At 47.9% G+C, this 20,291-nt stretch overlaps 7 protein-coding genes across 7 annotated transcripts; 2 read left to right on the forward strand and 5 right to left on the reverse strand.

Moving 5' to 3' along the window:
* Positions 1-624: 624 nt before the first annotated feature.
* Positions 625-3,285, reverse strand: SERLADRAFT_418307 (uncharacterized protein; the record flags this gene model as incomplete). Its single annotated transcript, XM_007323522.1, has 18 exons — positions 625-1,187; positions 1,244-1,254; positions 1,310-1,370; positions 1,424-1,484; positions 1,539-1,596; positions 1,651-1,698; positions 1,749-1,757; positions 1,833-1,924; positions 1,994-2,083; positions 2,167-2,182; positions 2,299-2,460; positions 2,520-2,541; positions 2,591-2,621; positions 2,675-2,680; positions 2,745-2,764; positions 2,820-2,909; positions 3,011-3,026; positions 3,201-3,285. The coding sequence occupies 18 exons, from the start codon at positions 3,283-3,285 to the stop codon at positions 1,067-1,069; spliced, it is 999 nt and encodes a 332-aa protein (XP_007323584.1).
* Positions 3,286-4,042: 757 nt separating this feature from the next.
* On the reverse strand, positions 4,043-6,669 carry SERLADRAFT_478869 (uncharacterized protein; the record flags this gene model as incomplete). The annotated part of the gene is made up of 8 exons (XM_007323523.1): positions 4,043-5,022; positions 5,085-5,195; positions 5,251-5,370; positions 5,420-5,590; positions 5,645-5,782; positions 5,839-6,005; positions 6,059-6,509; positions 6,559-6,669. 8 exons carry the CDS (start codon positions 6,613-6,615, stop codon positions 4,444-4,446), a joined length of 1,794 nt encoding a protein of 597 aa, XP_007323585.1.
* Positions 6,670-8,886: 2,217 nt separating this feature from the next.
* On the reverse strand, positions 8,887-11,355 carry SERLADRAFT_478872 (uncharacterized protein; the record flags this gene model as incomplete). Its single annotated transcript, XM_007323524.1, has 9 exons — positions 8,887-9,304; positions 9,370-10,010; positions 10,063-10,166; positions 10,227-10,305; positions 10,356-10,706; positions 10,766-10,895; positions 10,954-11,035; positions 11,115-11,217; positions 11,276-11,355. 7 exons carry the CDS (start codon positions 11,139-11,141, stop codon positions 9,404-9,406), a joined length of 1,380 nt encoding a protein of 459 aa, XP_007323586.1.
* A 1,926-nt stretch (positions 11,356-13,281) lies between these two features.
* Positions 13,282-14,060, forward strand: SERLADRAFT_453426 (uncharacterized protein; the record flags this gene model as incomplete). The annotated part of the gene is made up of 4 exons (XM_007323525.1): positions 13,282-13,486; positions 13,538-13,593; positions 13,655-13,760; positions 13,809-14,060. Coding segments are annotated over 4 exons (609 nt in total), but the record flags the coding sequence as incomplete, so codon positions are not given.
* Positions 14,061-14,158: 98 nt separating this feature from the next.
* On the reverse strand, positions 14,159-16,062 carry SERLADRAFT_478878 (uncharacterized protein; the record flags this gene model as incomplete). Its single annotated transcript, XM_007323526.1, has 1 exon — positions 14,159-16,062. The coding sequence occupies one exon, from the start codon at positions 15,965-15,967 to the stop codon at positions 14,969-14,971; it is 999 nt and encodes a 332-aa protein (XP_007323588.1).
* A 286-nt stretch (positions 16,063-16,348) lies between these two features.
* Positions 16,349-18,988, reverse strand: SERLADRAFT_374186 (uncharacterized protein; the record flags this gene model as incomplete). Its single annotated transcript, XM_007323527.1, has 5 exons — positions 16,349-17,551; positions 17,604-18,549; positions 18,602-18,608; positions 18,668-18,788; positions 18,836-18,988. 5 exons carry the CDS (start codon positions 18,986-18,988, stop codon positions 16,349-16,351), a joined length of 2,430 nt encoding a protein of 809 aa, XP_007323589.1.
* Positions 18,989-19,251: 263 nt separating this feature from the next.
* On the forward strand, positions 19,252-20,268 carry SERLADRAFT_453432 (uncharacterized protein; the record flags this gene model as incomplete). The annotated part of the gene is made up of 4 exons (XM_007323528.1): positions 19,252-19,544; positions 19,598-19,794; positions 19,856-19,980; positions 20,032-20,268. 4 exons carry the CDS (start codon positions 19,252-19,254, stop codon positions 20,140-20,142), a joined length of 726 nt encoding a protein of 241 aa, XP_007323590.1.
* Positions 20,269-20,291: the final 23 nt, after the last annotated feature.

Below are 20,291 nucleotides of genomic sequence, written 5' to 3' on the forward strand. Positions count from 1 at the left end.
CGCTTTTTTGGCTTTATTTCTTTTCGAACTGGGTACGTCTGTGCTTTGGTACTACTAAGTGGACAGTATCGGCTGACCCGGAATGTGAAGAAATACTAGGTTTCAGCACGTATCGTGCTTATACGTATCACCGCTATGGCATGGGCGAGAATCGACTCGCCTTAGTTATGATGCAACACAACGTTTGGTATTTTGCTTTTAGTTTAAGTGAGCCGTGATTTTCTTGAAGTGATCAATCTCATGGCGCTCCTTAGCTTGCTCTCTGGTCAGCATGATTATTATAATCTCGTTCAAGGTGAGTTTTTAACGGCACAAAGACGTTATGGTGCAATGATTATAGATGTGTTTATTACATAGGGCTCGTTTATTAGCATCCTCCCCGAGTAAGCCTTTCCCTGTTGCTCGAAAGTTACAACGAAATGTGTTTACCAAATGTATGAGTAGGATACAGGCTGTGATGCAGGGAATAAATGTTGCACGAATGCAGGTCAACCTGTGGAAAAGTCCACAACTTGAAGGAAGAAATAATACTACCACCGTGTCTTCGAACCTAATCTTTGCTTCGATAAATTCTCAGGTGAATTCGGACACAGACTAGTCATTTAACGTGGTTGACGAAAGTGGTGAAGTTGCGAGATTTAAAGGTGCTTGGGAGAGAGGGGGTGAGCTACTATAACACATCTATTCCATTATCGCATGCTACTACAGTATGGCCCATGCTTTAAATATAACCGTATAACCCGAAGAAGGGTAATCTATAACTGTTGAACGAGAATAACTTTATACAGCTGTGATGCCGAAGATCTATGTTCTTTCCATATCAGCGAATAAAGTTATGGAAATCCTCGACAAGCGGTACCCAGTTGTATGGATGATCCAAGGTGCTCAACGCACAGATACCATATGTCGAATACTATATAGCCCTTTTCCCGAGGTGACACATGCACTGCGCGGTCGTGCTATGTGAGTATTCGGTGTGGTAGGCTTGACCTTGGACCTTATATACTGCTAGCTGTCTTGACCACAGCAGCATCACTTGGACCGCGAAAAACCTGCACGTCCTGCCTCATACACTTAGAATATCTGTAATGGTGCGCTGCTGTTGAAAAGCCTCGCGTACAACCCGTGACTGCTCTTCGAGTTGTACCGACTCAGTGGGAGATGCTTGGCGTCGGAGATGCAGGATCCTGGTCATTGTTCAGTCTAGACTTCGGACAGGTAATTGTTATATACCGTTACTCACATCCGACATGCCTTAAAAGTAGATGCGTCAAAAACGTGAAAGTCAACTGGAGAATATGTTACTCACGAAGGCATCAGAGAGAATCAGTGCAAAAGGAAATCCATAACCATTTAGAGCCTCGTTCGGTCTGACATTCTTTGGGCTTTAGTGCACTAGTAACTAAAGTAACTCAATACTCACGCAAGATAGAAGGCTGCTGTTAAGAGGTTGATAGAACACACCAAGGCAAAATATACTACGCCTGGAGGTTACTCAGTATTTTGGAAGGATCAAGAATGAGCAGCATAACACATACTTTGATATACAAATATCCTGCCCAGTTGTCCTTGCAATGATCTTGCCTTGTAAGCGTGCTTGAAAAAATTGCATCAAGGCTTGTGTGGAAATATTCAGCGATGGTAGCTTACCCACAGTACTAGAAATATTACGCCAATATCGAGCGTGCACATGAAAAGCTTTATATTTTGTCAGTGATATTATAATGATGAAATGAGAAGGGCCATACAAATACAAGCTGCCATGAACATGAACATTAAAATGACCATGAGCTGATTCCGACAGGAAGTGCAAGCAAGACCAGAAAACTTACGCCAGTCCTAATGCTCCTTCCATGTGCCGCTACTGAGTATGGATCATCACCATAACAACCAGTATTGCCAACGAATAAGTGTGAAGCAGTTGCTAAAATTGAGAGGTATAGTATGAAGTACTGTGCGTTGGTAATATGCAACTTGCTGGAGTTTAACTCACGATCAAATCCAATGCAAATGAACCACAGTACTAGTACCATCAGGGCACCGTAGGCAATACTTAGAATGACGAGGGTAAATTTTCTTTGACCTGTAAATGCATAGGTCCTAACGAGCATGACAGCTAGACCAAAAGTAAAAAACTATATCCAAAGGAGATGAGAGACAACCAACCTTGTGCAGACACTTGCTGTATCACATTACAGCCATATCAGGCAGGGAACGTGAAAGTTGGAGAGAATTGCTGGTCAGAATAATTGAATAATGCGGGAGAAGACTGGATGACAGTCTTTTGAACACACTTACCAAAGGAAATAAGGAAATATACAAAGGACGTATTATGTGCTGACAGGTTGAGGTTGTATGATCGGCTACCCAGGCCCATAGGACAAAAGGATAATCAAGCATGGGATAGTAACGACAGACGAGGTAGGCCACTTTAACAAGCGACCACGGAGACGAATGAATCTGAGGCAAACATAAGTAAAGCACGGGGATATATGCGTTGATAGTGCTGCGATGCGTACTAGCATGACCTCGTCATCCAACCTGTTGAGACATCATTGGAAATTTTGATACACAAGAGTGTATAACGCACAGCAAGAGCCATTCGTACACAAAAAGTACAACTGGTGATGAGGTGATCAGAAATGTGCACATAAGTTACTAGTGCGAAGCTTACAAGCAGCTATTTGAAAAAAGCCAAAGAAGTCAAACTCACTGGCATATAGCCGAGTAATCATGCAACTCACCAACGGAAGAGTACCGAACTCTGATACGAAAAAAAATTAGTGCGTTAGCCAGTGTATGAAAAATTCGACTCATACGTTTCGACTGCAATGGCAGCGGTCTGTACCGTGGAAGGGTCTACAACCCAACCATGCATAGCTGCTGCAGTCCAACTCTTGTACACTCCACTGGAAGATTGCGCCAATAACTTCGATGGTCCTCACGTTGGTACTCAACTGGGCGACTCGAGTAAAGAAGGTCCACTTGGTTCAACTTATATATCACTTACATGCGATAGTCGGTATCTATTCCGTGCTAGTGACTATTAGTGACTAGTGACACTGTATGTTGTGATTGATCGCTTGCCGCCATAGTAGTAATTTCGCCTGGCTGACTCCAGGGTCAGCAAGTTGAGATCTGAGAAATGGAACATGATCAGTTTCAGGTACTATGTATTGCACCTCCAAGTCCAGACTTACTGACTCTCTGGAAGGCAGGAGCCTCCACACCATTAGGACATTCTGCAAACAAAGGCGAGGTTGGTCGCAGGCTATAATACTCCATGTGGGTAAGTGTGGTTTGAATATCTCTTGACATGATGGTCGTCAATTCAGGTTTTATATTTAGTCGAGCGCCACATAGTAGTACGTATACGTGCTTCAGCTGTAATCATTCGTAGTACCTTACGTACATTTTTTGAGGTTCCAATTGTACAAAATAAGGACTTGTACTTTTTGCTAACCTGGCTACTTGACAGAGAGAATGATCGATGATCAGCCGTCACGGTCACATTGGTTTAGCCAGCCCTCCACTCAATGAAACGAAATCTGTGTTTTCATTGACAATATGTGCGTTGTGATGAAGTACAGTATATAGTATCAGCTATGGCGAGAAAACATCCCATGAACGTTGAGAAGAATTTACTTAGTAAACCGACAGTGGTACCCTATCATCCGGCAATTGTGAGGACCGAAACCGATCTGGGTACGTTTATTATTATTGATATTACGCAAAGATCCTTCAATTAATTCAGGAGTTCTCCATTTGAATCCGCCCCGCCGGACTAAAAAAAGGGGACAGGTATTATTACAATCCTTCATACCACCAATCATAACAGTCTCGAGGCTGTCTGCACATCTTATCAAAATAATAAACTTTGGCCGGCTGAGCTGATAACGACTCGGACTCGGAAAGGCCAAGTCTTACTTTCTTTTCTACTATTTACAATTCTACATTTGACGAAGTTCCGTCTGAAAATTTGCTCTCTAGAGATGCCCAAGCCTTCTGATGCCGCACAGGTCAACATCAGCCTCAAAGCACCTTTCTTTCGCAATGAACACAAACGATGTCATAAGTTGGGTCAATAAGTACAGAAAGTAGTGCTGCGACGAGTTTATCATTAAACAGACATTGGGATAAGATGATGGGGAAGATTAAGCTGTACAGATGTGACAGATAAAAGTGTTCTGAAAGCAAAATATAGCGGGTTGGGTGAATGTGCCAGGCGAAATACAAATGCGCGATGGTATGTTAGCAGTCGATGACTGGGGTTTACGGAGCACGCCGTGAGTCAGCCCACTCAAACGACGTGCGAAGTTAGGTATCGGTTATCGAAACAAGAGGAGCATAGAATAGACACATAGGAGCAGATCATAAGGAACGACAGAGCCATGTAAGGCCAAGGAGGTTGACGGTTCGTCAATGTGAATGGCCAACATGTTTTTACATGCCATAACCATAAGAGGACCGCTGATAAGGGTCATTCAATGAATGACCAGCGATACCGACGTTGCCAAAGGCGCTCACGTTAGCAAATGCTGAAGCACTAGCGAATCCACCACCATGGGAATGGGCAGGCGACAAGCCCTGCGCATGGCCAGAGTTTCCTTGCAATACATATCCATCGATCGAGTGGGGTTGAATGTTGTGGAGTTGATGTCCCATGTGAGAGTGTCCAAACGAACCCTGTCCTTGCATACCTGGTCCACCTTGCATGTTGTAAAGACCATTTTGTGCCCCATACACTTCAGCGAGAGCGCCCGCAGGATGCATGTTCTGAGGCATATGACGACCGCCACCGGGGTGATTATGACCCATGTTCATGCCTTGACCACCGACATTCATCATGGCTTGAGGAGAATGGTATCCCCCACCACCGCCTCCATAGTGATCCATTTGTTCACGTTGAAGCTTGTTCTGAATACGTTTACCATACGGAGTGTTGCGAATCAAGGGAAGGACAGGGCGAATGCCGTCAACCAGTAAAGCACGCTGTGCCGGCTCAGCATAATCCAATGCAGTCTGAATAGGAGTCCATTCAAATAATGAGCATCAAATTGACAACGAGAATAGCCAAATCTGACCTGCACGCAGTAGTTACCATAAGAGTCACGCAACAACTTCTCTAACCGCGTACGGTTTAGTAACTCCTCAATGAGGATTTTTCTAGTGGAATGCTCTGCAACGCGGATACACTATAAAAAAGTTTAACATCGGCACACCGGTGCGAAAGAAGACAAGGCGCAGTACCTTTTCGATCACGTTCGAACTGAATTTCTGCACAGACAGCGCACAAACATTCCCTGTGAACTGACGTATGACAGCATCACTAAAACGGTTGTCATTCAGGTCCAAAATATATTGGACAACCTTGCAACAGAAGTCAGGACCAAAATGATGGAAGGAAGGAAGAGCTTACGTAGTTGCCATAGGGATCTTGGACCAATGTAAGTGCATTATAGGTGATCTCATTGACCAGTTGAACACGTTGGTGATCTGACGCATGGTCAATGCAGCGCTGCAGAACACAGCAGCCATGACGATGGGTAGCAACCTCAACGCAGTTAGCAGCAACTGCATTGTAGATAAACTGAGACAAATTTCGATCAGTGATAATCACAACAGCTGGTGAGGAAAAGCGTACCTGGTTATCCTCCGGCGCAAGCTTGTTCAGGCATTTTTGGATAACATGGTTGCCGTTCAAGTCTTTGATGAGCACGACGACGTGAAGGCTGAGAGCGACAATGATTGAGTGTATCTGAGTATTGTATCTAACATCAGTCTGCGTCCATTATCCCGTAAGTGTAGAAGATGAAGAAAAACAGAAGTTAGACTTGCCTGACGACGTGTGGACAAGAAGTCGATCATTTTCTGAACCGCACGAGTACCATGCATGTTAAGAGAAATGTTAACGAGGTCTTGAGCTACAGATTCGCAAATCACGTTGCGTTGCTCATCGGTAGAGTACTCCAACAACTTCTGGCACAAGTAGTTGCCAAACGGATCTAACGATGAATCTTAACGTGATTTAAACGACCGATGTCTGCATTAGACGTACCGGTCATGAGATCCGCGAAATGACTGAACGTCTCGCGGAAGATCATGTCACGATGTTCGGGAACACCCTCCTCAAGTTTCTTTTGAAGATACCTGCACCCATGCTGATCTTTGCAAAGACTAGGAATCTCGCCTTGAAGGTCCTCCAGCCTGGTACCAGCAAACCGATTGACTGGCTCGCCAGGGCAGTCAGAAGCAGATAAGCTCCAGTTTACATCACACTCACGGTCTATATCGCCCCGCTTATGCTTAGAACCATGTAAACCGTTCACCTTACTTTCTGCACTGCTTGTACGGCCGCCAATAGCCAAACCGTAACGAGAGCCGTTGTGATGGTAGAGCGCAGTCGATCCGCTGGTACCGTTAGCGTTAGGATTAACGCGGCCGTTGGTTTCAAATCCGAACGAGTTCAGTGGACTATTGAGACCGTACGCGGAATCCACAGTATATTGCTTGAAGTGACGTCAGAGAGATCACAGGGTCCGAGATAACGCCACATACCTCTTCGCCAAGCCCGTTCGAAACAGAAGAGAACCCATTGTCATACTGACCGGACATCCTAGATAATGAGGGTTGCAGATCGCCGTTATCGTCATTGAACTGATAACCCTGAGCGGAAAGGCGACCACTGAGACTCTGATTGTCATTATTTAACGGAGTTCCCGGGGTCTTCAACAGATGCGCCGCCGCTCCATTAGCAACACCGGTCAGAGGCGTAGCAGGTACAGAACGCGTAGTAGCGGATAACCCATCATACCCGGACGGGGAACCACGCCTGGACGAAGGAGATACACCATTCCCCAAAGACAACTGCGCATGAGCTGCAGATGCAGACATACCTCCACCCAATTTGTTGGACAGATCACCGTTAGGAGAGTTCAGCGTCACTGTGGGATTCGTAACCGTTCGCCTTTCACTACGAGATATCAACCCTTCGGGAGCACGAGGATTGCTAGCATATTGAGGCCACTCTGACGATTTGTCACCACGTCCAGAGAATGAGTTGCGAGGCGACGTTTGAGATAGGTGTGCAAGATCCAACGCTGCAGAAGAAGCAGACATCTGAGTAGATTACCGTCAGTAACATTTCCCGAAATTCTATTATCAAAGAAGTTTTCCACCTTGTTCGCAAAAGACGGATTGAATTTGTCGTCATCCGACGTAGGAAGGTTCCTCATGGCGTCTTATTGCAATGTCAGATATGCAACATAGAACTTGCACGCACAAAAACTCACTGTGCATCTCCTGGTCCAGTTGCTCATCAAGCATCATTCCAACATTGTAAGGTTTACCAATGCGGCCGCGCTCTTCGTCCCCATATCTTCTGTTGCCTCTGGAGATAGCTCCAGGACTCGGAGTTGCTCTGTTTGGCCTCTCACCAGCCAAAGACAAGCCCTGCAAATGACCGGCAAGTTCCTCGTCATGGCTGCTAGCAGACGTGCGTCGACTAGCAGGCATGCTCTTGGCACCAGCAGCACGGCCATAGCCATGTCCGTTTGCAGAGTTACCAGGAAGCAATTCAGGTGAGTGGCTCACAGGTGCATAAGTGACGGATTTTCTCTTGTCCACGGCGGACCCAACAGCTCTGGACAACACCTCAGCATCTACGGACGAATGCGACAGACTGGACCTCAGTAGTCCCTCGCCGTTCAAAACCGCGTTTACTCGAGGTGGGGTTGTAGGAGCCGACACAGCGAGGTGCTGAAGAGAGTTGCCAGCATTGGGATCGTACGGGATGCTGAGTAGCTCTTGAGCCTGCTGATGCTCGAGTTGACGCATCTGATCTTCAAACATTTTACGCTGTAAATGCCGTTGGCGCTCGTGTTCCAATCTCTTCAGCTCGACGCGCTTTAAGTATGAATTTCAAATTAGAATGAACGAGCAACAGCTTCCGAACATAGAAAAAAACATACAGCAGAAAGTTCGGGCATATTAGTTCCCAGTCTCGCAGCCTAAAAAGCAGTAAAAGAGTTTAAATCGTCTGTGAAGAGGAAGGTAAGCGCTCTTGACTGACCGAGTCTGCGAGGTCAAGAAAAGCAGGGGGACTCTGTTTTCTATCGCCTGAGGAACGATTATCGGTAGAGATATTAGAGTTTTCTGATGCGATATTCATTGTGCGTGAAAAAAAACGGAGGACAGCTTTTCTTCCGAAGTGAGGAGCGAGAGAAAACAAGTTGAACAGAGAAGAACGAGTTAGAGAACTGTAAGGCTAGTTGCACAATGGTAAATCCTGGATTTAGAGACGAGGCAGATGCGGTGGAATGGCGAGAGAGATGAATATGAGGCAAGAAAAGAGGTCGCGATTGGAAACTGACCTGTAAGCCGATTTTAAGCCCGTCTAGAAAGGACTGTTGGTACAATGCGGCTGAATGGGCTGTCATAACATTTGTGAGATAGGCTTGTCGCTGTGCAGGACGGTCTTGCCCACCTTTTTTGAGTCTCCAGTTTTCTGATGCAGAAATGCGAGGGAGGACGCTGATGTTCTGTAGTTATGAACTGGGATTTTAAGGCACTTCGGCAGGCGTGGGGAGAAGGAAAAAAGAACGGAATTACCCTCTTTTTTCAATGTCCGCCCGCATTTGCCTCTTGCGTAAAGGCCGCCCTTTTAGACTTTTGCTCTTCACATCCATAACCGTTCTCGCGCAACCACCGAAGCATTGTTGCAATACCTTTGACTAATACCACTACCTCTCATTCTACACTAGTACTAGTCTTTACATACCTACATCATACTTATATTTTGCATGGCCAGAGACGCTCCCGCTCGGTGCCGCTGAACGATAAATATCATGGGTCTGGACAATCCGAATATTAACAGGGCCATAAGTTAGCGATCGTAGTATTACCGGCCTTTGGGCTTATTCTCCGTCCTCGTTTATTACCTCGTCCCATTATTCACTTCAATGTTTGCTGGACCAGTAATCAACTTCAGCGCACGTAATTCAACGTCTTTTCTTTGGTCATGCACATGAATGCCCAATGCAAATAAAGAAGAAGCTAATTCTCTTTGTCAATTTTGCAATATGCGGTCGGCGATCCAGCACTAGCGCATGTGGACGAGAACGTAAAGGCAACAGAAGAAGCATCACACCGATCCCGGTAGTGCGGAAGTAAGGCTATTAGCTTGCCGGAAGATGCAGGCTAGACCTCACGCACTTCGCATCGAAACGTTAGCAAGGGTTGAAGTTGCATTCCGTGATCAGCAAGATAACAAGGGATATATCTCCCAAACAGTGAAATTGACATCCTATCCAACCAAATCATCTATTATCGTCAAATGTACCTTGAATGACCGAGGTCTTGCCTACTCACCACAATGGCATGAGCTTTGCACATTCGCCACCAGTTACCCACTATGAGCTACGATCGCAGGTGCTTTATGTGAACTGACACCCTCGCCCAACACTTTTTCCTGGTGAGCCTCCCCATTGGCAGTAACTCCATTTGTATACGGCGGCTCTAAGCTCTCCTTGATCGCCGGGTCAGCTTCATCAACCGCGTCGATTGACACTCCCTGAATCGTTCGATGGTCATCATCATCCGAGTTTGACCCATCACTATCGCGCTCATCTGCCACCTCATTCGTAGAGGCATTACCATTCTGATGCACCTCCGCGGAAGTTTCTGATATAGCTGGAGGAGGGTCAGAAGGCCGACTCGCAGATGGATTCCGGGACCGAAAAAAGCCTGGCAAGGGCGGAAAACCGAGAGAGATCTTAGGATAAGGATATTTAGAAAATGTGCCCGAGTCATTGGTCGTTGCTGCTGCCGCCGTTGGAGTAGCAGATCCACTCGTAATGGGCGAACTGTTTTCCTGCGGTTGTTCTACGACACTTTCGTGTGGACTCTCGCCGTCTGGGCTACTCGGGGTTAGCTTGAGAGCCGGTGGCGACTGAGCGCGTGGAGGCGTTTCCAGCCCAGACAAGATCGGTGAGTCGGGGGGTTGTGAGACTCTATTACAAGTCGTCAGATAACATGTTGCCAATTTGCAATAGCAAAACTTACGCTAAGCGTGCACCCTCTCCGTCAGTCAAGGTCAGCAGTAGGTTTTTCAAATTGGGTAGCGTGTGTCGCATATCTAGAGCACGCAGATCGCGGTCTGACATGAGCTAACGTAAAATGAAAGTTAATAGATCAGACTATGTCAGATGAAATGAAATTTACTGCACCATCTCTATATTTTTGTTCAATAAGAATACCCCGTACTCAAACCGATACGTATCCACTCCCTTTGAAAATAGGGGAAACCTACACCGAATCAGTCGTGACCTAATGAAAAAGCATTTTACGGCACTCACATCTTGGGACCCACCATTGCAGATATATTATCCTTTATCAGACTCCTACTTCCAATACACGTGACAGGATACACCAGACCCTTTCCCAAATATGCGGCCAGCAGCTGTACGACTTGCGCGGCATACCCTAGTGCAGTAGCTACCGCATCTTCTGTCACCTCCTTGTGGGATGGAAGCGTCAGTGGCGGCGCTGGATCAGTCGGAAATATGGGTATTGGTAGAGGAACAGACAAAATAGTGAAAAGCAAATCGGGTGGGGATAGAAGATCGATAGGAAATATGAAAGACAAAGTTGATATCAATGTTGTCCGAGTAGGTGAGAAACGGCTACGGAGCGAGGTTAGACGATTCCTGCTCAAATCAGAGGTTAAGTTACAGAAGATGACAGAAATGACAAGAAAAAGACGTACATTTCCTCAGTTAACTCCTCCTTCCGGCTTGAAGCACAAGAAATCTCGTCATTGTGCAGTTCTTTAGCGAGATTGAGAGTTTCCTTCCGCTGCCGTAACTTCTCCTTCCGCGCTGAAATCTCTTGCCGTACTACAACACGGAAACACGTTAACGAGGATCGAAACCCAACTGGTAGAGAAAATCGCACGATGATCTGAGCGTCTGTCTATGTCTTCTGTCTCTGCTCTCCGGTCCTGTATCCGTACTTCCCGTTCCGAAGTTTCCCTTCTCTTCCGTGACCAAGGCCAAAATAAAAGCAAATCAACTTCAAGACTCGGGAGATCGAAAACACAATTCTGGCGAACTTACCAGAGCACCTTTACTATCTTCTATCATCAGCGTATCTATCCTGGCAATGATGTCTGCAAGTGATTTGTCCGTGTCCACAATACATGCTTGGAGCGTAACAAGCCTGCCATAGTCGTCAATGATGAGATCAAGAATCGGATCTGCTAGTGTAAGTAACTCACTGTAAAAGATCCTGCCAAGATAGGGTTCTTATACTTAGCCCGCGGTGTTTACCACTATGCCGACTATGACGAGGGAGTTGACTCTGCGACTCGTGGGTATTGATGGTAGATGGAGATAGACCACTCTCTCTAGTCTGCCCAAGTTTTCGAACCTCGGTTTCAGGATCTGTGTTGTAACCAGCAGGGGAAGGTGATCGCGATCGGACTTTCGGAAGTGACGGGAGGTAATAGTATTTCTGATTCGAGGCAGAAAACGAGAAAACCAAAGTGTTCGAAGGAAGGAAAGAGAGATGAGATTCCAGCTGCACAGAAATATGTGGTGAGTGAGAGACATAGAAGAGGAACGAAACGGATAATCACTTCATTGGTTAAAGGCACCAACTCAGAGAGCGCGACATTCCACTCCTCCACCATTTTCCACTCGCAATCGTTTCGAACTGTAGCAGCCGATGCATTGTCCCTCTCTTTCTCTTTCCCTTTACCCTTGCTCGATTGCCCATTGTCGTCATCTCGTTGAGCATGCCCCTGATGTGTCCATAGCTGAATACATAGTTTATCTGCGCTCAAATCTGTCCATTCTGTGAACTCATAATTAGATTTAGCATCGATGGGAAAATACGGATTGGTCGAAGGACGGTGAATTGGTGAAAAGTAATTCGGAACAGGTGTCGTAGATTCAAGCTTCTCTGCGCTAGGGAGCAGGGAACTAGCGGAATCTGCCGATTTGGCCTGGCTTAGCGGCGGGGAAGAAGGTAGCTTCCCAGAAGGACGCCCAGCAGATGTAGACGCAGACCTCGTGTGCATAGGACTCGCTCTTACCGATGACGAAAGACGAGTGGAGGCAGATGATCCGCGTCGTGGGGGAGTCGCTCCTTTCGATGTCTCTAAGATATGAGAGGAAGATGACTTTAGCCCCTTACGCGGCGTTGCAGAGAAAGATTGATGCGTAGGCGTGCTTGGTGGCGAAACGGTAGGTCGTAGCCGCGAGCCATTTTCCTTACTAGGCGTTTCGGTCTTCTGGACAGTAGGAGAAAAATCTTGCGAAGTTGGAATAGTTATTGTGATGAATGTCTCTACCAGACGAGATTTGATGACCTTTTCCAGACTCCTTTGGGAGTGGCTCACGACAAAAGACGAGTAAGAGAATATAGATGAGGTTGAAGGTGGTAGATTATCTGCCTCTCCGGGGAAAATGCCATGAATATGAGCGCTGCCCAAGGATACCATCGAATTAGTGCGAGGTCGATTTGCTGGTCTAATTGTGGGAACGCCAGTATTTGCTGGGAGTGGATGCGAAATATCATTCGTCCCACAGCTCCGAGCCAAGCTGCCAACACTCGAAAAGCTGACTTTGGAATGCGTCCTCCGCCTCCCTCTCCCATCAGCCCCACCTTTCACGCTAGAATCCTCCACCTCATCAAAACGTGAACCTCTGAGTATGTTTACCGAGCTTGCAGATATCCGCCTGGAGCGTCTACGAGTCAGAGTGACGTCGAGGTCGTCAGATAAATTTCCCTGCGCTGTAAACTGGGAATGTTCTGCGGGTTGAGAGAGGGCAGAGGCAAATGCTGCATCACGGACGGGAAAGGGCGTCAAGTTGCGAATCTGAATTGCAGAAATATGGCGGATGCGACGTTGAAAACCGGCCTTCATATGACATTCACTGTTAATTTTATATCACTGCAACGCAATCCACGACTCAACTTGTCCGCTGCCTTGCTGTATAGGGTTGTTCCTGTCCGACTGATTATCCTGGCCATTGGCAGACATGTCGGCTATCCTACATACGCTGCACAAGTAAGTGCGTGCGTTGGCTGGTATCTAGGAAAATGCAACTTTAGCGAGACGATAACCGTTTGTTAGCCTTTCCTAAGACGACAATTATGCGTTTTGACTTGGAGAAACCAGCCTGGCTGCCAGCATGAGCCTGATTTCCTATTTGGGTGGCTTTCCTCGGGCGAAAAGAGGCGCTAGACTCCAAATTCCCGCTCAAAATACTGCTTATCAGTATTTCCCATGTCATCAAAAGTTAAAGCGCGCAAGTCATCAACGGCGTCAAAAAGTACTATTTCAATGGCTGGAACGACATCTACACCTGGACAAAACGCGAATGGCATCAACGATGCAGCCTCTATGCCACCACCCAAGGATCCCCCGCAACATTTAGCAATGCTAGAACCAGAGATGACGGCGCTTTCGGGTTGTTTGAGGGTACGAAGCAAATATCATTCTCATACTTATTTATTCTGAATTTCAGACCAGAATGCTGTCATAAAGACGGGACAGCTATACGGATTTCATGCAGATTCTCGTAGACTGTGCGTCATTCAGAGTTCACACAATATAAATGAAAGGACACTGAATATGATGTGCTGATAGCGGTATTCATAAGTATGCACCGAACCCTCCTCGAACCCTTATCACCTCCCTCGGTCGTGAGGTTGAGAAATACGACCAACTATGCGACGCAATGGAGTCTCATCTGGTACGCTCGTCTTCGTCCATATGTTTCAACCCTTTGACCAGGTGTTAGCTTCGAGCAATTTACCTCCTTCAACGAGATTTAGCCCGTGAACAGCGTAGTATAAAAGAAGCTGAAAATGCAGCCATATCAACCAGAACACGCTCAAAGTCCCTGTCCAAATCTCCAACTTCAACTCGTGTTCCGCTACCGTCCTCAGAGGGCCCATCTGAATCAACAAACGCTCCACCTCAAGGTCCATCGCAATCTCCCCCCACTTCAGCTGGCGCACCAGGGCGCCGTCAATCCGCCATCTCGCTTTCCTCCCTACACCGCCCTTCTGCTCCTCTCAAACTTGATCTCTCGGCTTCGTCTCTGCGTATCACGGCCGAAGAAGCTTCGATGTTCTCCAAGGGACTCGCGTCTCCTGTCACTCTGGCGCCGAAATCAGCTCGGCCATCTGCCAGCGCTGACATCGACCTCATGGCTGCATTTGCTTCCGCCTCGGGCCAGTCAGGGCAAGGCGTTGATATCGACTTGACGCACAGCTCGCCTGTAGATATGCACGCATCCGCTGCAATTGACGTAGCCTTGGGAAACTCTGCGGACAAGCCCATTGAACTTGACTTGGATGCCATGGATATCGAGATGTCGGATCTGTTTGGTGACTCTGAGCCCAAGTCATCCACCGACGAAAAGATGATCAAACAGGAAGGCCTCGAGATGGAATTATTCGATGCTCTTTCGGCAGTGGAAGGCAGTGGGTCTAACAGTGATCTATTTGCTTCACTGCATCATCACTCTGGGAACCAATCCAACACGGGTTCTAGTACTGGAGATTTAACAGTCCCATTGGCGCATACAAATGCCCCCTCACCGGGCACACTTTTGGCCAGCTTCGCTTCAGGCCCCCACCTAGACCAAGGTGGTTCGTCCTCTTCGGACAACCACATTGGATCCGGATTTGATCTATCAACTTTGGATCTTTCGAACCTTTCGAACCTGAGTCCCTCTTTCTTCGGCAATCACGAGTCTGATATGAATCTCATAGACATGGAGGAGTTGCTTAATGTCGACCAGGGCGGGGTGAACAAAGATAGGAAGCTGGATGGGTAATCGACGCAGTCATGGTGAATTTGAATATGGAAGCCAATGTATACTATTGACTTCGCACCCATTGCAACCAAATACAATATATAAAAAACCGGGAATCCAACATATATACAGAATAATTAAGAAGGCAGGGATTCGACAAACTTATCAAGTTTCTTTCGAAGTGGATGATCAGCGCGAACTCCTGTGGAGCGTAGAGCTACTGCAAGTCCAGTAGCGAGTGCATTTCTTTCTGGTTCGTTATCCGTGGGGTTCTCCAGCAATTCTTTAACGGCACGAGCAAGACGTCCCTTGGGTCCTACATGCTTATCACTGCTAGCTTTCGGAGGCCTCTTCTTCCCTTTTCCTTTCATCTTTGGGACTGCCAGCAAGGGTTCTACGAGTTCGGTTCTGAAGCGCCTAAGCGCGACGGACGATAATGGAACGACGCGGTCAAGAGAGCTTGCAGCCTCCGCACAGGCCTCCGCGTTCGCCAGCAGCTCTGCCGCATCTTCATCCTGGTACCCCCACTTCTTCAGTTCTTCCGTCCGCCTCTCCTTCAGCTTCTTCGATATCTTCTCACGTGTGTCACCTTCCTCTATCGACTTTGCAATCGCGTCAAAGATGTCGGTCATAGTCAGCCAGCCCCTGTCCTCGTCTATGGCACGCTTCACATAGTGACGGTTGACATAGTTGAGGAGACGGTTTACTGACTGTGCACCGGCCGAATAGCGTTTGTAGCATGGCACAAGGTAATGGATCAAGCTCGAGTCGTCCACTGGCGCACCCAAGAGCAGCTCACGCGCAACCTCTGCGAAATACTTGTCGATCTGCTCATACAGATCCGTCCCACTCGCAGGAGCCTTGTCTGGAGAGGGCGGAAGCGCGCTGGCAGCCTCGGACTGCGACGTGAAGTAATTGTAGGTAGCGGTATGTATGCCCATGTGGTAAGCGATGTCAACGGCTGGTGCTTTGTCAGGGTTGGTGCTTGGGATGCGGACGATGTGGTCGAGAGCGGGCTGGATATAACCCCACAGGGACGAGAGTGACGCTGAGGGGTTAGCGCTGCCTGCCGATGGATTGGGCAGAGGTGCCATGAGCGATGGCGGCTCGACTTGCTTGCCCTTCCCCTTCGACATTGTATCCAACGACGAGTATAAGGTCGCAGCCTAAGCTGGCGCGCCTGGCGTAAATAAAAAGAAATGTCTGTAGGACAGAGAACCGACGAACAGTAGACCAGGCGAAGCAGAACAAGGCGCGATACAAAGTTTGCGCCACGTGGCCACTATCACGCGCTTGAGAGAACGATTGGAGGACTCAACTGCCAACTCAAGTGAGGATGTATTTACATTTACATGTCAAGCAAATTACGATTGCATACGGGACATTAATGGGGCGTGGCACAAGACTACGTGAATAGAGCGTAAAAAACCTCGCAGATAAGTAGACCATAGAAAATAAAAGCTAGTGAATACAGTTAATAAAACGCGTTAAGAGCCATAAGTAGTGTCCATAGTCGACTAGATAATACCCAGCACAATGGTAGCGCGCAGACTCACTTCTCTGGGTGCAGGTCCTGCAACCTTATTCGTAGGCTGCCCGTCAGGCCCAATCTCGAGATACTCCTCGGTCCGCAGGGAACTAGACTTCCAACCCCAACTCTGGCTCACCGAGAAGACATCCGGGGAACTCGTAAATCGAGTCAGTGAAGATCCCGTAGAACTTGCACATGAGATGGTGAAGTACGCTGACACGGAAGACCTCGAATCTCGGTAAGGCTGCGGTGGTGTGACCGGTTGTCCCGTTGCAGGAATGCCATTTGCCGAGGAATATGGAGACGCGAGCGTCGAAGCAGTCGAAGGAGATGAATTAGGTGTAGTACTTCTCGAAGGCGGATGTATGGACGGCGAGTAATGAACTGATGGCGAAGATGCAGATGCAGGAATTTGGGGCGGTAACGATGGCACACGGTTGTGGGTCCTGTCCGCACGACTGGGGGATTGGAGAGGTGCTGAGGGAGCAGGAATTGGATCTATACTGGACTGACGATGGAGATATACTCCTAGCTGCACACCCTTCTTACGGACGACTTGAACGTATACATTGAAAAGACTACCCGCATACCAGATCGTCTGCGAATGCAGCCTAGATTTCTCTTTCAGAGCATCAACATCCCAAAACTCGACAGCGAACCTAAAGGGTGGATACGGCGACCAACGCGATTTACCGGTCGCATCTGCGAGTATGCATGCAGGTGCAATATATCTGTCTGCTTTCAGCCCAAAGAAGTTCGCTTCTGATGTAACCAGACGGTTTGTGGACTTTTTCTCTGGAGATGAAGGAGTTATCGCGGAAGGCTCAAAAAGTTGGTCCATCGACGCGCCCTCGATACCACCGTTGTCCCCGATGCGCAGTGAGGAGTCAATCGGAACTGGATAATATACTTTATCCTTCTCTTCATCCCCTTGCGAGTCAGTTCCTGACGCGGAAAGGCGCGAGAGGATATCCGCTGTGGTGATGGGTAGCCCAAGCTCCTTGTCACGTGAAGGCGGTGGGCTAGATGGAGGGGATGTAGGTGATGAGCTATTATTCGGCTTGGAGATGATTTGATGCCTCAAGAGAGATTGATTCCAATGAGCTGCTTGCAGGATAGGCGTCGGGACATAGGGTTTTCCAGTGGTAGGGGAAATGTCGCGTGACAGAGCAATGATATCGTCAACTCCCTATAGACACACAGTCAGCACCGCATATATATATGCGTATTTATTCGATTACCATATTAGCATAATAAATGCCTTCAGAGAACAGAGTCTCCCATTCCTTCTCTTCTTCCGCATCGATACCTGCTCTGCGTCGTAACTCGACCACCCTACGGGCAAGGTCATATCGCTCTCGTTCTCCTTTAACAAAGAATGCATCGGCAGATATGAGCACTCGTACCCATTTTGCACTAAGACCACCCCGCGCCCAAATAAGTGGAACGGTATGCGGAGAAGGGCTAGAAGAATAACCAGCAGAGGAGCCTGGTTTGGATGGCATAGTGTCTGCGCGACGCCGTGACTGGGAAGGCTGGGATGATACAGGGAGTTCATTGCCTTGTGAAAGCTTCTCCTCGTGTGGCAGCATGTCCGGTGCCCACCGTGCAAGCCAACACACAGCTGCTTCGCCAACTTTGTCAGACACAGCGCCGTAGTGGAAACACTGTTCATAAATACTGCCAACCGCTGTGTCATCCACGTCCGAGCCATTTTCTGTTGGGTCTTCCTTGATATCCATATCGCGTAACCTTTCGTTTAGGTCACGTCCTTGCTTTTGGCTGATAGTTCCGACTTCAGAAGGCGCAGCGCTCTCCGCGACACTACCTTCCTTGGTCAACTCTGCTATAGCTTCGAGTCCCACCGCAGCCTGCGGCTCTTTCTCGTCAGGAGGGCTAATCGCCTTTCCTATAGCAAAAGTCAGGTACTGCACAGCCGTGTACGGTCCAACGGTGTTCAGAATGCAGCTAAGTGCTTGAGAGGCAAGGGATGGAATGGAGAGATAAACAGATGTTGCAAGCAAAGATAGAAGGAATCGTGGGGTTGCATGATGGTGATTCGGGAGAATGTTATCTGGGGATGGGGGACCAGGGAATGCCGGTGTGAGGGGGTGAGAGGTAGAAGGAATTAAGGATGGCGATATGAACAAGGGTGGACCACCGCCATACAGGCGTGCGATACATATCCTACAAAATGTAAAGGTTAAGATAAGTGCAAAGCAGTGGTTGTCAGACATACTCGAATGCTGTGTTGTAAAGTGACGATCAGACGAGATAAACATTTAGAGATAGGGGAACTGCGCACCAGCCCGAGTAATATTTCGGTCGTCGAATTGTATATCTATTTCATCTGGCCCTCGACGGTGCGTACTGAACTTGTGTGATGATTCGAGAAACCCAGCAGTAAAGAGAGAGCTGAAGAAGCCCTGCGCAGTATTAGGGCATGATAGGATGATAGAGGGCGCCGACTCACGGATTGGATGAGCACGACACGATGGAGTCTGTATACAGCTTCCCATGTACCACGCACATGGAGAGCTATATCTGCAGTCTTTGACTCCAGTAATGAGTTGTATATGTGGTGCTGGAGGTCGACTGGGGATAGACCGGGTGAGCTCAGGTTCATGAGGCGTCTGCTGCGACGAGCTGGGGAATCCCTTGAGGACTGGGAGGCAGAGTATATGTTTGGAAGGGAAGGAGAGACGTGTAAAGCACGTTCTGCTGAGGATGTATTGAGGGCCATGACTTATAAATGATACACGCTCACAGTGGGCCTTTGGCTCACGCTGCTAAGGAACACCTTCTTGGACTCCCGGTAGCGGGTCCGGTCACGCGGCATTTCCCAGCAGGCACATATCGCACCAACCCTTTTCTCAGTTATATACCTCCATGGCATACGTCCAACCCCATCCCCGCTTTTCCGTCTTGTCTGCCTCCTCCCTCTCCTCTGCAGAGCATCTCTCCCCAACAGCCAGCTCAGCACGCTTTTCGCTGCCCTCAGCACCATCAATAAATACCACTCTCGGAACACCAAAGCCTGGCTCGCGCCCAAATGTCTACGACAGGAGTCTCAATAAAACGCGAACTTCAGAGGTTTCTGCATCTGCTTTTGCGTTCCTCTTCTCAGAGGTCGTACAATACACCCAGAAACGCGTCAGCGGCATCAATGATCTCGAACGCCGGTCAGTATTCCGCAGTCTCATCCACTCATCAATGATCTAAACGGAGATGTCAGTTTGAATACCCTTGGTTATCGCATTGGCACCCGTGTCTTCGAGCTGATGGTATGGAGAGCAGAGTCCGCTTCCAAAGCTCCAAAGCGCGAAATTCGCTTTCTGCCCGCTTTGATGTCCGTTCACACGCAAGTGTGGAGAGCCGTGTTTGGCAGACCTGCAGACGCCATAGAAAAAAGTGTCGAACATGAAGACGAATGTACGTCACTTAGAATCCTCTCACAGACCTTACTCCAATGACAAAATGGGTGATGACATAGATATGATTATTGACAATGATCCCCCGATTGAGCGCTATATCTCTGTGCCACGAGATATGAGTCAGCTAAGCTGCTCATCGTTCACAGCAGGTATTGTAGAAGCGGTACTCGATGGCCTCGGATTTGTGAGGTTTCTCATCTTGGATCTCAATATCGTATCTGACAAGTATGGTTAGCCCGCTCGGGTAACTGCACATTCTACGCCAACGCAACAGTATCCGTCCCGAACCACGATTCTGATTAAACTTGAGAAATCTGTGCTTGAACGAGAAGAACTTTTGAAGTAGACTGTCCTTCTCATGATTTCCCGATATACCTGTAAGACCCCCTCTAGTACTTGTATAATTTACCGGAATGTATCCACAGATTCAAGTTTTTATGACTTTGTAGCGCAATGCGATGATGCATTTGATAACGCTTGTACTCTGCTCAGTAC

This window comes from Serpula lacrymans (genome assembly GCF_000218685.1).
Source record: "Serpula lacrymans var. lacrymans S7.9 unplaced genomic scaffold SERLAscaffold_16, whole genome shotgun sequence".
NCBI lineage: Eukaryota > Fungi > Basidiomycota > Agaricomycetes > Boletales > Serpulaceae > Serpula > Serpula lacrymans.